Source organism: Synchiropus splendidus, chromosome 6 (genome assembly GCF_027744825.2).
Source record: "Synchiropus splendidus isolate RoL2022-P1 chromosome 6, RoL_Sspl_1.0, whole genome shotgun sequence".
NCBI classification, from domain to species: Eukaryota; Metazoa; Chordata; class Actinopteri; order Syngnathiformes; family Callionymidae; genus Synchiropus; species Synchiropus splendidus.
In genome coordinates, this window is record NC_071339.1 from 6,590,218 (window position 1) to 6,605,815 (window position 15,598).

At 42.6% G+C, this 15,598-nt stretch overlaps 1 protein-coding gene across 2 annotated transcripts; it reads right to left on the reverse strand.

The window, feature by feature from the left end:
* Window positions 1–7,951: 7,951 nt before the first annotated feature.
* LOC128760422 (cell division control protein 42 homolog) lies at window positions 7,952–15,463 on the reverse strand. 2 transcript variants are annotated; one of them, XM_053867831.1, is made up of 6 exons: window positions 15,331–15,463; window positions 12,093–12,233; window positions 11,938–12,010; window positions 11,700–11,809; window positions 11,306–11,503; window positions 7,952–9,235 (listed from the first exon to the last, which is right to left on the reverse strand). In XM_053867831.1, the coding sequence occupies exons 2-6, from the start codon at window positions 12,195–12,197 to the stop codon at window positions 9,146–9,148; spliced, it is 576 nt and encodes a 191-aa protein (XP_053723806.1). In that variant the 5' UTR covers window positions 12,198–12,233; window positions 15,331–15,463; the 3' UTR covers window positions 7,952–9,145. The 2 variants fall into 2 exon arrangements, with proteins under 2 accessions (XP_053723806.1, XP_053723807.1); XM_053867832.1 differs by lacking the exon at window positions 7,952–9,235 and adding an exon at window positions 9,249–10,617.
* Between the last annotated feature and the right edge of the window lie 135 nt (window positions 15,464–15,598).

Below are 15,598 nucleotides of genomic sequence, written 5' to 3' on the forward strand. Positions count from 1 at the left end.
TGTCAGGTTTAAAAACTACATGAAGTTGTGCATTGGTTTCTTTGCTGAGATTGGGTGGGAAGAGGAGCGCTGGAGCCATCAACATAGATCTATAGTGTATAGAAAGAATGTGAATGAACCCATCACGTAGGAAGACCATCAACTGTTCATGATTTAATATTATCATATCACCCACCTCAAGCTCCAGACAAATGAGGTGAGACTGGATCATCTCCCGCGGCACACCGGATGAAACACACTGAGCTTCGCAACAAAATGTCGGACTACTTAGAATTGATGCTTGCGAGTGTGTGTGCAAAAGAGAGGAGAAGAAATCTGAAACCACTTGAGGGAAGTCAGTAGACAGTGATTGAAAGTGAAGTAAAGCAGATCTTGTTCCACCAACTTACACACGTATACATTTAGTGAACCCATTTCCTGAATGACAATATCAGAACAGGGCAGTTATTTGTGAGTAAATCAATGATGTACAAGTCGCGACACAGGTCGATATCAGCGTTGCTGGGAACCTGGACCATCTGAGCCGAAGCTGAGCGCCTGATTGGCTGTGGCCAGAGGAAAGTCCAGAGGCAGGAACACTGGGATCGACAGGGATTACTGCCAAATGCAGACCACATGGCTCGAGCTTTTGTCCCTATCAATATCATACACCCCTCACCCCCGACCGGTGCAATATTTTTGACTTCCCTCTGCGTGGAAAAAGAAACTGTAACCACTGGGATCTGTCCTTCATTAAGCCACCGTGATGGCCTGGATGAGGTGGGTGGTGGCGGCCACACTGGTTTTCTGTGTGAGTGCGAGCTCGGCCTGTCAGTCGTCCAGATGTAAAGTCAGGACTAAAATGCCTCTTGCGGTTTGCTGCGGTTGCGGCTCAGACAAGAGGCTGACAGTTGGGTTTCACCACAGCAAGTGCTTCAGTGTGTGTGCGCTGGAGAATTGAGATGCTACAGATATGGGTCATGGAGGCCTGTTGAACCATTTCTGGGATTGAGCTAATTGTGGTCTTAATTCGACAGTTTCATGACAACAAAAACCCCCCTGCCCTGTGAGGAAAGAACATCAAACACTATTTTCCATACACAGGAGCAACAGACTGGTTCATTGAGTTGGAACATTAAATGTGAAGGAACTGCCTGATGATTGAATGTCTACATACTTGTCAAACCAGATGTGCTGCATGTGGGAGACCTTTTAGACAGGATTAAAAAAAAAATAATAATAAGCTGTTCGATATAAGAAAGAGTTTCAGAGGACAAGTGAAAGGATCTGAATTTTAGTTAAGCTGCGGTCACAGCTGGAAACCAGCAAGACAATGACCCAAAGCCCACAAACCGGTCCAACTTAAAGGTTGCCAAATGGAGTGGTCAGTACACAAATGGACCAATCTGGACAAGGTGGAACCATTTCCAATGGAACAGCAGCCTGGTTAGCAACTCTAACTAAAATGAATTCCGGGTCGTGGCACAAAAAATGTGAATCAGAATCAGAAAACTTTATTAATCCCAAGGGAAATTATGTAAAAAAGAAAAAGGGTCCACTACTGACAAGTAATGAGTTATCTATTTGGAACATGTCTTTTTAATAGTCCCACATCTCACCTTCCTAATTCCTTCCTTATATTTCTGTTTAAGTCAAACCTCAAATTGGTCGTTTTATGACCATAAACAGTCCAATGTTGGATTGATAAAAGCATATTGTTGATAATATTCATCGGTTATTTCATTTAGGAAAGGGTAAATATTTGCTTCAAGGTTGGAAATAGTAGAGTCACTTTCCCCAATAAATGTGAAGCAAAGTCAAATTGATTCATACATGAACAGATTTTTATTTTTATTTTAAAATATTATATACGATATTCTATAATACATCATTTCTTTCCTCTCTATTAATGTGATAATGAAGAAAAGAAATTCACTCCTGACCCCAAAACCAATTGATGAAACAACGCTTTGAATTAAACATTACTTTTGCCCATAATTTGATTTTAAATCAATGTATTTTTTTAAATTGAGGCCACTTGAGTGCAAAAAAATCAGTAGAATGATGTTAGAAGGGCAGTTATTCAAAGAGTTTATCTCTAGACTTCGATACATGCTGCAGTCACCTCCATCCAAATCAGTTTCCCTCAAGTCTTGATGAAAGCAGAAACTGGTTAATACATTGAGAACACTCCATGAAATGTCTCCTAAACACTGACATATGGGCTGCAGCAAAGCTGCTGGTGTTATTGTTTTTAGGCCATGGTTGTGGTTGTCTGTGCTGCTGCGAGTGCACAACAGTTTGAGAACATTTTAAAGTGAGTACAAGGTGACATTATGAAGTCATCATAAAGCATTTTTTTACTCAATTTGAAAGGCACAATAAGCCGTCTCAGGACTCACAGAAACAGCGTGTTTGTCTCCTGTCAAACTGGCCTCCTGCACTTCTGGAGCAGGTCGCTGTGAGTGTTAAGGGTTAACAGAACAGGTTGGCTGGATCTTGATGCCACTCGCTCAGAACCCCAGCAGAAGGCCGTCTCTAACCCTGGGCCCATCCCTCCTAGGCTCCTCACAAACTCCCAGATCTCTTCAGCATATTTCTCATATTAAAAGAAAACAAGTTACACAAATGAGACAGATGGTTCTTGTTTGTGATGACAGTTGCAATCCCCCCCACCTCCCTCCTTCCATCACCCTGCGGCTCACCATGGTGTCTCTGTTGCTGCTTGTGGTTTTCTTCCCCCCAATGGCCGCAGTGGGCATCTGCACCAGCCATGTGAGTGAACCTTTATCTGAAAGCTTGCAGCAGCATGCAGTCATGCTGTGAGTTCTACACAAGGTGGACTGCAACTGTAGGCGTCAGTGGGCATCAGTTGGTTTCCTCGGGTCAAAGGGGTCAACCGATATGATTGTTGCTTGTTAAGTGAAAGTAGTGTTGGTGTCTGTGTCACTGTTTTGACTACCATGTGAAAGGTAGCTTCTTTCTCATGCTACCATCTGACAACAAGTCTGCTCAAATGACACATGGTGCAGTGCCGGATATTGCTGTGGAACTGCAACCCTAAACTAAATCAAGGGGGAGAACTATCGGCACAGCAGCTCAGTGAAGAGGCTGATGGTTCTGGAATTAAACGTTACCTAAACTGCCTTAATAAGACGTGTTGGTGATTCTTCCTTAGTCCTCAAAAAATGAGAATGAACAGATATACTCGGATATTTCAGAAGAGTAGACGCTTAGTTCAGCATAAGTGCAGAGGCCCAGACTAAATATTCTGATAACTGCTTAGCGGGAGCGGAAAACATGATGTGTTGACTTCTGAACGTTTCGCTATTCATGCCGTTGCGTAACATCCGAGCCTCGTGTTCAGTTGATGTTCAGCCCCTGGAGTTTCAAATGTTGGAGACTCATCCTCAGTCAGGTAATAATGGCTGCAGACGTTTACCACTCTGTGGGGCCCAACACTTCGTCCCCTACAGCCCTGGGAACACAGCCAGCGGTGTCGCTCAGCCCGAGTGCAGCTACTACCTCTCTATATGGTCTTGCTTTTGCTCTGTCTATATAATGTGGCTTTGCCCCATTTAATCTTGTCCCCTTGAATCCCAGTGAAGAATATTAAAGCAAACTTGGTGTTTTTCAACCAGTTGAAGTGAGAGACTGTCAGGCGCGCCCCGTGAAATGATCCAGTTGTCCAGAGAGAGAGGCGGATATTATACCACGAACAAGTGGATGATCCACCAATGTGAGATCGCATAGATTCGGTCACCATCTCTCGCTATACACTGTAGAGCTATGCTGATGCGTTGATGCTCCACTGCTCCAGTGCTCCACTTCCCTCACACTCACAGCGAAGAAGCCGGTCAAATGCGCAACCTCAAGTTGTTTCTAAACCTGATGTGCCTCTAACTTGACCAGAATGATGGAGCGATCCTTGTCAGACCCGCGTCGCCAAAGACTTTCTACACCGCAGAGCCAACGGAGCTAAAAAATCTCACATAGCTGACGTGACGTCTCACTTCAAAACTTAATCGACACTCACAAACCGTCAACGTTGCCTAAAAGTTGGCTAAAAACTAATGCAGAACCAAATAAATGCGCTCCAAAATGTGAAGAGAGAAAGAATCATTGATGTTATCAAGCAATTTGAGGCAAATATTTAAGAATGTTAAATATTTGTAAAGAAATTCCCCCAAACTAGAATAGAACCATGCACAAGAAGGGGAACATTTGGGAACGATCTGTCAACCTTGTAGATGCCAGATAAAGATGACAATATTGTTTTCTCATGTCCTGTCGTAGAAATGCTATCCAGAAGTTGATCACTTCGAAGAACATACCTAAACAGCAATTGTTCCACGAACAGCAATACAATCGCTGACTTAAGTTTGCATTTTCATTTGAGCCTTTCAATAAGCTCTTTGGCCTAGTTGGTCAGATTTTCTATTTTCTTCAGGGCTAACACTGACCAGAACCTTGCGAGTTAGTATCAATGTGAGATTGTGATAAAATAAAAATAGTTCTTAAAAATAAATATTTTTAAAGTACAGTAAGTACATTGTCTCAATTTTTTTTTTTTTTTTTTTTTTTTTTTTTTGCAGAAAATACACGTAATTGCAGCACTTACAATTTTTCATAAATTAAAAGGGATTTTCGACAAGACTTTTTATGAAATACAATTGTGCTTTGGCTGAGTTTCCTTCTGTGCTGTGCCTCGAGATTTTTTTCAGTTGAAAAACTGCACGAAACCACACAGCAGGGGGCATCAATTCACACCAGATGATAGGATAAAAGTCATAATGGAATGTGTTATCAGCTTCTCCTCAAATTATTGAAGGCTATTTTTAGTATTCACAACACAAGTTGTACTCCAGCTGTACTCCTTGCATGGCATCAACATGCATTGGCTGTGAGTCAATATTCGAGGTGCATGCATCTAATCTTGAGTTTGATTTTGAGCAAATAAAGTGGGCCTCGAAAAATAACTTGGGGAGCTGGATTTGGCCCCCGGGTTGAGAGTTTGACACATGCAGCTTGCACCGTCTCTTGCTGGAACCCCTCACCTTTGTCTGCACACGGCTGAATGACCCCAAATACTTGTACTGTTTTTATGACTTCAATTCTTCAGCCACCAACTAGAAAACCATTAAAGAAAACAAGGTGTTTTCATCACACCCAGACAGGGACGTTAAGAGGGAGCTTTTGAGGGCACTTGTGAATTCAGCGCTCCCCTCTCCATGTTGATCTCGGCAATGACAGATGAGATAAGGACGGATCAGAGAGGAGGGGAGACGTCCCGGAGTGAAAGTGACAGCACACATGGTGGATCAGACTGTTGATGAGGGCCTCATCTGCCGAGGATCAGCGTGAGCTAAACACACACGTCTTGGTGCTCGCTCACTGTTTGTGTTATAAAGCCAAACGTCTGTCATCACGGGGATTTTAACTGGACTACAAAGGACGTTCCCTTCACACCTGGACACTGCACACATGTACACCTGAAGACGTTTACGCATGTGCTACATGTAGCCAACAGCAATGTGCCGCATCAAAATAATCCTTGCAGTGACCAGTGCTGGCGTCACCTGATGGCCACCGGGCTGTCAAACGCACAACTGCCTTTAATATCACTGTGGTTATGGCAGCACAGTAGAGTAGTGTTAGAGCAGTGGGTTCAAATTCAGCTTGGGCTTGGAGCATGTCTGGGTCCTTTCTGGGAGGAATAACCCATATTTTTGTGGATTTCCGAAAGGCACTCTGGTTTCCTCCCACAGTTCATTGTCTGGAGTGTGTGCGTGTGTGTGTGTGTGTGTGTGTGTGCGTGGGCAGTGGTCCATTTCGGCAGTTTATGATGACATCTTGAGTATGTCATGATTTATCTTCAGTCCTAACAGTCAGGGCTGCAGTTCCATGTAAAATGGTAAATAAAAAGTGAGTGTCAAGGTACAGACAGGGTTTTTTGCAGTACTTCAGCCATCATCACTAAAAGTAGGGATACATTGATACCAGACTTGAGTCATCATACTTATATAACAGCCCCCCCCCCCGATATTACAAAACCGATACCAAATTACAGCAGTGCAGTTTTTGAATATCAGGTTTGTACTGCAGTGAAACTTCACAAATGTACAAGTAAAACATACTGAGGAATGTTAACAATGTATATGAAAAAATAAAAAAAGTCAGTACTGTAATTTCCGGATTATAAGATGCTACTTTTTTTCTCATAGTCTGAACCCCGCAGCTTATACAATGGTGTGGCTAATATATGGATTTTTTGTGAAATCTGATGAAATCACTGGCATTTTATTGGCCTTAAAGCGCTCACCTTGAAGCGTTTTTAAGCCGTGCGCACCACTGACCTTTCTACGGTGAAGACAGCACCACTGCACTATGGATGAACAAGGTCTATTTTCCTTCTTAAATTTAGCAGGAGCAGTCAATATTCCTGTGCGCTCTATAGTCCAGAATTTACGGTATGTGTAATGGCGTAATCCTTAGGTATCAGTGAGTACTCGTGTACACTGATACCGGTGCATCCCTAAGAGAAACCTTCCAATACCAAGTCATAGAAATGGTTGACTGTGCACAAACCGTATAGAACACACGGCTAGTATCTCTCCACTGTAAACTCAGTGACTTCCTCTTGTGAGGTAAAACTTCTGTGGCATGAATTACAATAAACCCGGAGCTGAGATAAAGTCGCAGTCTCTGTTAAAACTGAATCCAAGACCTGTGCCAATCTTATCATCAGAACCACACTGCAGCGGCACATCTTGGATCAGGAGTCACTTGTGGAGGCCAGAGACGAAGACTGTCTGAGCCACTGAGATCGTGCTGTTCTTTATTAGTCCCCACATAAACACACGTGTGCCGTCAGGATAGCACCGAAGAGAGCAGCGTCACTGGTGATTGGATCATCCCACGGGACTAAACATTTAGAGTATTAGTGAAATATGATGGAGACCAGTGGAGGCCAGGTGGCGTCCCTCTGTGTGTGCTACCCTCCGTTCAGCCTCCGTGATAATTAATGGTTGTCTGTGTCTCTTCAGTGCGAGAAGGCGCTGACAGATGAAACTCCAGAAACGCAGGGAATGTGTGAAGGGGCTGGACGTGGGCTGTGGTTGATGCAGGTCATCGAACCTGTGATATCACCCACATTTTGGCACATCTGGAGGCCCGAGTGAACGTGATCTCTTTAGACCCATAATGCTGGAATACTGGGTTCTGCTTGGTTTTGTGTGAGATTGCGCACGCACATGCACCGCAGCAGCACGATTACAATAAAAATAAGACTCGTGTTAGAAACATGCGCTCATTCTCTTCAGTGTGTCAAGTTCGCTGTTAGAGCCACGTTTTTAAGCTCGCTTAAATCATACCATCAATCGACATCAAAGAAAAAAACTGACTTGTAGAGAGGAGACAGATTCGTTGTTGGATGAGATTAGTTACCACGTAACGCTATGCATAAAATCAAAATTTCATTATTGAAGACCTGAACGCGCGCGCCAATGAAAGATGAGAGGTCGCCCCCTGCTGGTTGAACCCCAACGCTACTCGAGTTTCTCCGCCTCAGGATTTGTTACGTAGCTGGACACATAGTTTAATGACCAATTTTTGAGGTGGCATTCGCATAGCTGTTTACTTCCTCACTGACACGAGATCACCGCGCACTTATATATATATAAAATATATAAATATATCTTGATCATCTCGAAGAATATAGTCAGAATGTCCTACTTTTGGACATCAAAACACGATTATGTGTTGTATATCTAGATACATTCTCATCTAGAATGTGAATGTATATCTAGCACAAGGAAAACATCCTCAGGAAATTATTACTAAAAATACTATAATGAAATGAAACTTCAACAACTGACGTACACAAAGGGAGCACGGAATAAAAATGACCCAGATGTCACCAAGTTCCACAGGCTGGACTCAAACCTGTCCAAAAAACGACGAGCAGACGTAGTAAAGGCAATTAAGGTATAAGTTTAATATTTTTAAGAATGCATATACAAAGAACAAAGACTTTTAGACAAAGCATTTGGTTTCGCACCAAACAACGACAGGTTATAATTATACTGACGTGGGCTGGATGTCGACCCGACTCTAAGCCACCAGAAAAGAAGAGAACCAACCGATCACAACTCAAACAGACAGTCTGCCCTCAGGGTTTTTTTTATGATTCAATTCTACCAATCGCACAGATTTCAATGGTACAAACTGGTCGGTGAGAGTTCAGATGAGTTCTGAGCCCCAAATGTAAAAAGGAGTGAAAGAACCTTGAATATACTTTTCACAAATGAAAAAAAAAAAGATTTGGTAAAAACACCTTGAGCCTACATAAACATTGTCATCTTCTTTAAAATTACATCTGCTAATCTATCACTGAGGATAGAGGCCAGGCGGGGGCGCTGTAGCCGTACTTGGAGTGAAAGCAGAAGAGATGAGCGGGCATCTGCTTCCTCCATTCCCAGCGCTATCAAACATCTCGGCCCCCATTGGTCCCCTACAACGCATCAAGAACACGCCTCTTGTTCTGCTAACACTGTTCACAGTCCCTGCCACCTACAAGGCAACCAAGAACCGAAAACTACAGGGGCCTTTAGGTCTTTATGCGAGTCTGCTCGAACAGTTGAGAGATGGCCAGGATGTGTGGAGCTGGGGACAAACTTTTTGCATCCCTTTAGCACCACACTGTTATTTAGTGGTTTAAGCGTGTGTCTATGTAGAATAAATATCTCGGGGGGAAAGGAGGGGGTGTTGGCAAACAAAAAAATGCACCACTCAGGTCGCATTTCTGACGCTGGGAAGGAGGCGGAGGGGAGAGCGGAGGCAGCAGAGGCGGACATTGATTCATGAAACTGCACTAGTTGCTGTTGACAAATTAAAAACTGTGGATTCCAGCACAACAATTTATAAAATGTATCTGTTACATTCTTGGACCGGATTTGCAATTGTTCATAAGCTTATTGAAGTCATTCTAAATTCCAGGTGACGCTTCCTGTTATTGCTGAGAATGATGGGAAGCTTGGCGGCTGCTGTCTTTCTGCTCAACTGGCATCAGCAGAGCAAAGGGGTGGGGGTTGAAAGGAGGGCAAGGATGGTGTGTGTGTGTGTGTATGTGTATGTGTTTGTGTGTGTCGTGCAAAGTAGGGGCATCTCATAGCAAAACACATTTGGGCTTCTTCTTGGGCTCAGGGGGCTCCAATGCAGCAAGTATCGCCTCATCAAACACATTCTTGAGGCCTTTCTGTGAACACAAACACACAAACAGATGGATGAAGGGGTGTTGCACACATGCAGAAGTCAAAACATAAATGATAAGGTAAAAAAAAGGGCACAAATCCCAGCAGCAGTCAACAAATGATGTTAAATATGAGTGTAGGCAGTGACCGGACGCCAGCACCAATTATTTTTAAGAAAGAAAACTCTTCATTCCTGCAGTCAAGCTATAACAATATATGAAATGAAATACTGCTTCCATATCAAAGTCACAAGTTTGCTCAAACTTTTTGTTCATTCCGCTACTGTTCTTTTATAAGAGTATGCTTGTTTCTTTGGACTCTGAATAACCAATAAAACTATTTCCGTTTGGAGAAAGTAACCAGCTGCCTTCTTGTATCCTGTTTCCCAAAAAATGATATGAAGTCACCGTGCAGTTTGGCCTCCGTTAAGCTATTGCATTTCTTTTCGGTAACATTGAACAACTGAGATCATGATAAAGGGATCCAAATTAATTCTCTTGATAAATTTGATAAAACACATCATTCATTCATTATTACTACTGTTATGACCAAAAACAAATATGCGGCAGTGCTGCGAAGAAACTGAAGTAGCGCAGTCGTACACTTCAGAGAGTCGATAAACACAACATGCAAGTCAGAACGCTTCTTAGAAAGAGCACTAAATGAAGGGGAGGAAAACAAATGGCCATGCCTGCAAACATGTTTACGTCCACACACACAGTCCCACACTGCCAATGGCACCGTGAGTGGGATCATGTGACCGATCTGACCAATCAACTGGCATGATTTGGCTGAAAGGAAAGAGCCAGGGGAAGATGAATGTGTCTTTAATCATTTCACACAGAGATTTCTTAACAATTCTAAAGAGTTTAATCTGGACATTGGTGACAATACCACATGCCCCAATGTAAACACAACCATTGTGTCAAATATTAAGAACATCACATTTAAAGACCCATTAACCGAGAATCAGTTGAGTCTAGATCAATGTGGTGCACAGAACTCCTTGCGCTTAAGCATACAAATTCTCTATGAAGTTTAAAAGTGGAACTGCAACATTTCCTCTCATAAACCAGTACAGGATGAAGGTGGAGGAAGATGGAGCAAGCACGACATCCTGCATCCTCTGGAAGCTACTCAGCAGACAGAAGGGATGGATCTGCCCAGGAATGTTGAAGTAATTTTGTAAAAATGAAGGAGAGGGAAGCCTGATCAGTCTTGGTATAGATCCCTTAGTAAAACTGCAGACATGGAGTTGAGGACTTGGGAAGGAGGATGAGTGTTGGCAAAACAAAGTTTAAAATAAACAGCATTTCCTCTGTCGCTGCGTCTCGGGCGGCTCGAGGGCAGCGAGGATTGCTTCGTCAAAAACATTCTTCAGCCCTCGCTGCGATGAGAACGAGAGGGAAGAGAAAAGGATTCGGATTAGATTGAACAGAGAAAAAAAAGGTGGACATATGAGAAGGAGGAACAGAGGAGAACTTTTGGGGAAGTGTGAAGACATGCCAAGTTAAAGGGACGGGCGACGGTGCGGAAGTGCAGAGGCAGGATGTGACATCAGCAGCTGCGCAACAGCTTAGAGAGCAATAGAGAGGAGGAAGGAAGGAGCAAAGTGGGGAGGCGGAGGTTCAGCCCTGTCTTCATGAATGGCATTGTTCTGCGTCTGACTGACTTCCCGTGCATCCAACAAATACCAATCACAGCCCAGCCAATCACACACCTCACCAGCTATCAACTCAACTGGCTGAATTATGCCATGTGTATGACGTATACCAAGAAAAACAATCATCGGCAGCATAACAACTCACCTTAGTTGCCCTTAAATAATGCAAGAGGTGACTCGTGGCTACCATTTGTCACTTTCATAACCTCAGACGAAAGAGGAACACACTCGGCAGGCTTTCTACACATGTAACAAAAGGTGCATCACAGTGAAGCAACATCCTGAGTGTTGACACACTAGCATGCAAGCGCACCCACTGACCATGCATCGCAGGGAGACACCGACATGCTCCTGCTTCCCCCCCCACTTTCTCTTTTGCGTACTCAGGTTTGTGCTTCTATGTAGATGTTACCTGCGTCAGAGCAGAGCACTCCACGTATTTCACAGCCTTGAGGTCTCTTGCCAGCTTCTCAGCCATCTCTGGTGTGATCGGTTTCTGCTTGTTCTTGGCCAGTTTCTCTATAGTGGATGGGTCGTCCCGCAGGTCAATCTGCGTTCCGACTAGCAGGAAGGGGGTCTTTGGACAGTGATGGGTGATCTCTGGAACCCACTGAATGTTTCAAAGAGAAAAGAAAACTGAAAACCATTTTGAACTCTGCTTGACAATGGAATAGCAATTAATTTCAGGAATGAATTCGATGGATGGTTGTGTGGATGGATGGATAGTCCTTTATTTGTCCCACAGTGGGAAATTCAATTCTACAAGACATGCATAAGTACAAAGAAAAAAAATAAAAATCACATACCTTTTCTTTGACATTTTCAAACGAGGATGGGGACACGACAGAAAAGCAGACGAGGAAGACATCTGTCTGAGGGTAACTCAAAGGTCGTAACCTGTCGTAGTCTTCCTGACCTGGTGAAATCACACAAACAATTGACACGAGTTAGCAGCCTGAGCCAGGTGACTTGGCATGCAGGAATACCTATTCAGGTACTTGGGATCCAAACATTGAGATTATCAATGGACTGAGTGCCACATACCTGCAGTATCAAACAAGCCGAGTGTGTAAGGCTCGCCTCCAATCATTACAGTTACGGCATAATTATCAAACACCTGAAACACACACAAAAACTCGATTAATTAGTACAATTGTCACTCGTTTAGTGAGAGATTTAAAAAATGTGAGTGCACTTACTGTAGGTACGTATTCAGAGGGAAACTTGTTTGTGGTGTATGAGATCAGCAGGCAGGTTTTACCCACTGCACCATCCCCAACTACAACACACTTGATGGTCTGCATCGTTCTGCTGCACAGTCTCCCCTATTCATTCAATACCTGACAGAGATAAACATCAGTTTTTAACAAACAGTGCATGTCACCAACAAATTGACCCTATGACATTGAATTCCACAATGAAAACAGAAAGCATGTCGAAGATAAGTGATCCATTTCAGTCATGTCTGAACTCATAATTTTAGACAGCCACATTGTGAAATATCACAGGAACGTTGCCATTAAACCTGATCTTTAGAAGCTTAATAAAAACGGGACCATATGTTGTGAAGAAACCACATGCACATTTGACAGTTAAGTGTGTTTACAGCTCAAAATATAAAGGTCTTATCAACACACTTCTACCTACTATTGAGCCAATAGCTTTGTACTAAACCTCTTAGGTGGAGAGAGCATAAGGACAAGTCAGAACTGTCAGCAATGAATCAGAACCAAATCATTGCTGTCAGTTGGCAAGTACCAAGTCCACCTTCCTAAGCTGCCGTACTTATTAGTCATGAATTCTCTTCCTGTGCTGTTCATATGAAAGAGGAAAAAAAACAAGTACGTGTGTGAAGTTTTGCGTGTTAAAGCAGACTCATATATGCTGCATATTCCCAAACTGTGCTACGTCTTTACTGTGCCACTGCAGAGCTCTGCATCAATGTGGGGGTGGGGCTGGAGCAGATGCCACAGCTATACAAGTCGGTAGTAAGTGAATTGAGGAAGCAGAATGGGTTGCAAGGATGTCCTCTAATCGTGCCATTAGTGACCTCAATCGCACCTGTCATGACTGTACGATTATAATAAACCCACTAGCCCAAATTGTGCCACTTAAATCAATGAGCTCCAAACCTGGTTAAAACTCTACTTTTATTTCCCAGGATAACACAGAGCTTGGGCCAGAAACTATGAGAATATGCTAGATTTCCATCTTTATGTGGCTAAAAAACACACTATACACTTGCAAAGATAAACGTCCACCAGGTTCCCATGGGCACCAGGAAGCCCACAGAGACCAAGGGAGTAGCACACGGACCATTAAAAAAATAATAAAATAAAATAATAACAATAATAATAATAACAATAGTCACAAATTAACCATCAACCATTGGTAATTATTGTGAAAAGTCTAAGTATTTGAGTGGAATATCGTTCACAATTCATTGTTTATCATGATTTCAGAAGTGTGTACTGAACCAATGGTGCCCTTCAGGTCACACACAGCGCCCTTGTAGTAGCTTGTGGTTGCAGGTATAAATGCACCTAAAACACCAGTAATTCTGCACTTTTAAAACAGAAGAGTGACAAATTGAGAGATTGTATTGAGTCACAGCGTGTTAAAAGTTTACTTAGGGGAGACAGGACTCATCACAGTGGTTAAGTGCCTGGCGAATAAAATATTGGCACTCATTTACGAGAAGCATTTTTGTCAATCAACCAATCAGTTAACTAGTTGTATTAATGGTAGATTAAGATACTAGGTGAGGACTGTAAATAATACTCCATGAGATGGAGAAAAAAAAACTTCTGCCTAAGTATCTATGTCAAATAGTCTTCTCATGGAATGGGATAGAAGAAATTATCTATGATGTCATTTCTGAGAGTTATTGTTCATGTTTTTTTTTTATTACATTTCACACATAAAAACAAATGCAAAACGTCAAACAAACCAATAATAACGACAAAAGCAAACTCATTTAGCTCTATGTGTGAGAGAATTCACTTTGTTGCAATGTGGTCTGGGACGGTTTCTCAACATTCCAAGAGAAAAACCATACAAAGCTGTGCCTGAAGCCTCAGACAACCCAACTTCAGAAAGAGGAAAGTGCTATTGTCTGACGGAATCATTTGAATTCTTTGGTTACTGACATACCTTCTGTGTGGTCAGTTTGAAAATGCTTTTACCTAATTAAACTATCATCAGGAGAATTGAATTGCAATCATTCAACAATTTGCGCAACACAAGAAACACACCAAAGGGCGTGACATGATCTTAGAACAAACGTCACACTCGGTGGGTTATTCCAGAGTTGTACAAAACCAATAGTTAGTGGTGCTAAGATTGATGATTAAGATTGTGGTTATTTAAGCCACATTTCATGGAATGCTCACAATGTTTACCAACATGTCCGGTCAAACAGCCTTGATATATTCCAGCAAACTCGAATGAGATCATAAAAATTACTTGGGACTAACAGAGCGTTTAATGGCAGCCATGATAAACCCTTTGCTTCTCATTAACCATCTTATTGTTTACACTATGCAAAATGTCATGTGATTATTCCTGTGAGTTTTAATATTGACTTAAACCACATGCCGGCAATACAATCATGTGGTTTTAAACAAGTCACCATTCTATCACAAGACAAAGTACAGAAACGTAAATAATGTCAACTTCATATAGGAATAACGTAATCTGGTTTCGACTCCCACAGTTCTGTAGACTTGAGTAATGGCTCGAGAAGAACAAGCCGTAACAAATCCTGCCGATTTGATGCGCTTCTTTACGCAACCTCAGTTCCGTCAACATGTTTTAGCAGCTTTTTCTAGTCTCTTTACATGAACTACAGCTGGCACTAACAGCCACTGTTAGCTTGTTGCTATATTTCATCTCATCGGCCTTAATCAGACCAAATTTCCTACCGGTCAGTCAGCGCTTTCAATCACGTGTATCACTCCATCCTGATATACGGCATGGAATCAATTGGTGATATGGTCGTCTGCACAGTCTTTCACACCAAAACGTGAAAATAGAGAGCCGCAATATGCACGAAGGCGTTCTACTCGTACCTCGGTTGGTTGGCTAACTACAACTAGATAGCTAGCTAGCTAGCTAGAACCTACCGCGGTAGGTAGCAGACTATTACACAGCCTAGTTTAGTTTACATTACACGGCGAACGAAGATAAAGTGAAATGCTAGAGAGATAATAGGATATTATTAAAGTGGCATCAATGATGTTTTATTCAGTTGCAGGTTTCACGAGTTAGTCGCCGACGTTTTCTCGGGTCTCTGACCCAGTTCGGCTTAGCCTTACTGGGGCATTGGAGCGAAATACTCAGAAACCACAAAATACTGTACGGGCTAGTGCGAATAATATCGGTGCTCAACCAGCCATTTTACATAAAAATGATTATTACCAATGTATCTGTTCTTACCGTATCCACTATTTGTGTCTTTACGTCGGGCGTTGGCAGCTCCGCGCTAGGGGCTTCCCAGGCAGCTCAACAGGGACAGTCAAAAATTACGTTGGAGGGAAGTACGTCATCACGCAACTCATGCCGAACTCAAACCTGGTCCCCGAACAAGCACGTGACGTTATGACAAAGCCAAATATCCACCAGGTGTGAAGCTATGTAGTGAAACATTTTCCAAGTTAAATGGAATGCATCACTTTAAGCAAGTCAGTCGTTGGAGAACTATGAA

What these genes read in the sequence shown, in the direction of transcription:
- LOC128760422 (XM_053867831.1), bottom strand. Translation starts at nt 12,197, where the DNA reads ATGCAGACCATCAAGTGTGTTGTAGTTGGGGATGGTGCAGTGGGTAAA. An exon ending in CCTCTGAATACGTACCTACA is followed by an intron (nt 12,011 to 12,092) that starts GTAAGTGCACTC and finishes TGTGTGTTTCAG; the next exon opens with GTGTTTGATAATTATGCCGT. An exon ending in CGGCTTGTTTGATACTGCAG is followed by an intron (nt 11,810 to 11,937) that starts GTATGTGGCACT and finishes TGATTTCACCAG; the next exon opens with GTCAGGAAGACTACGACAGG.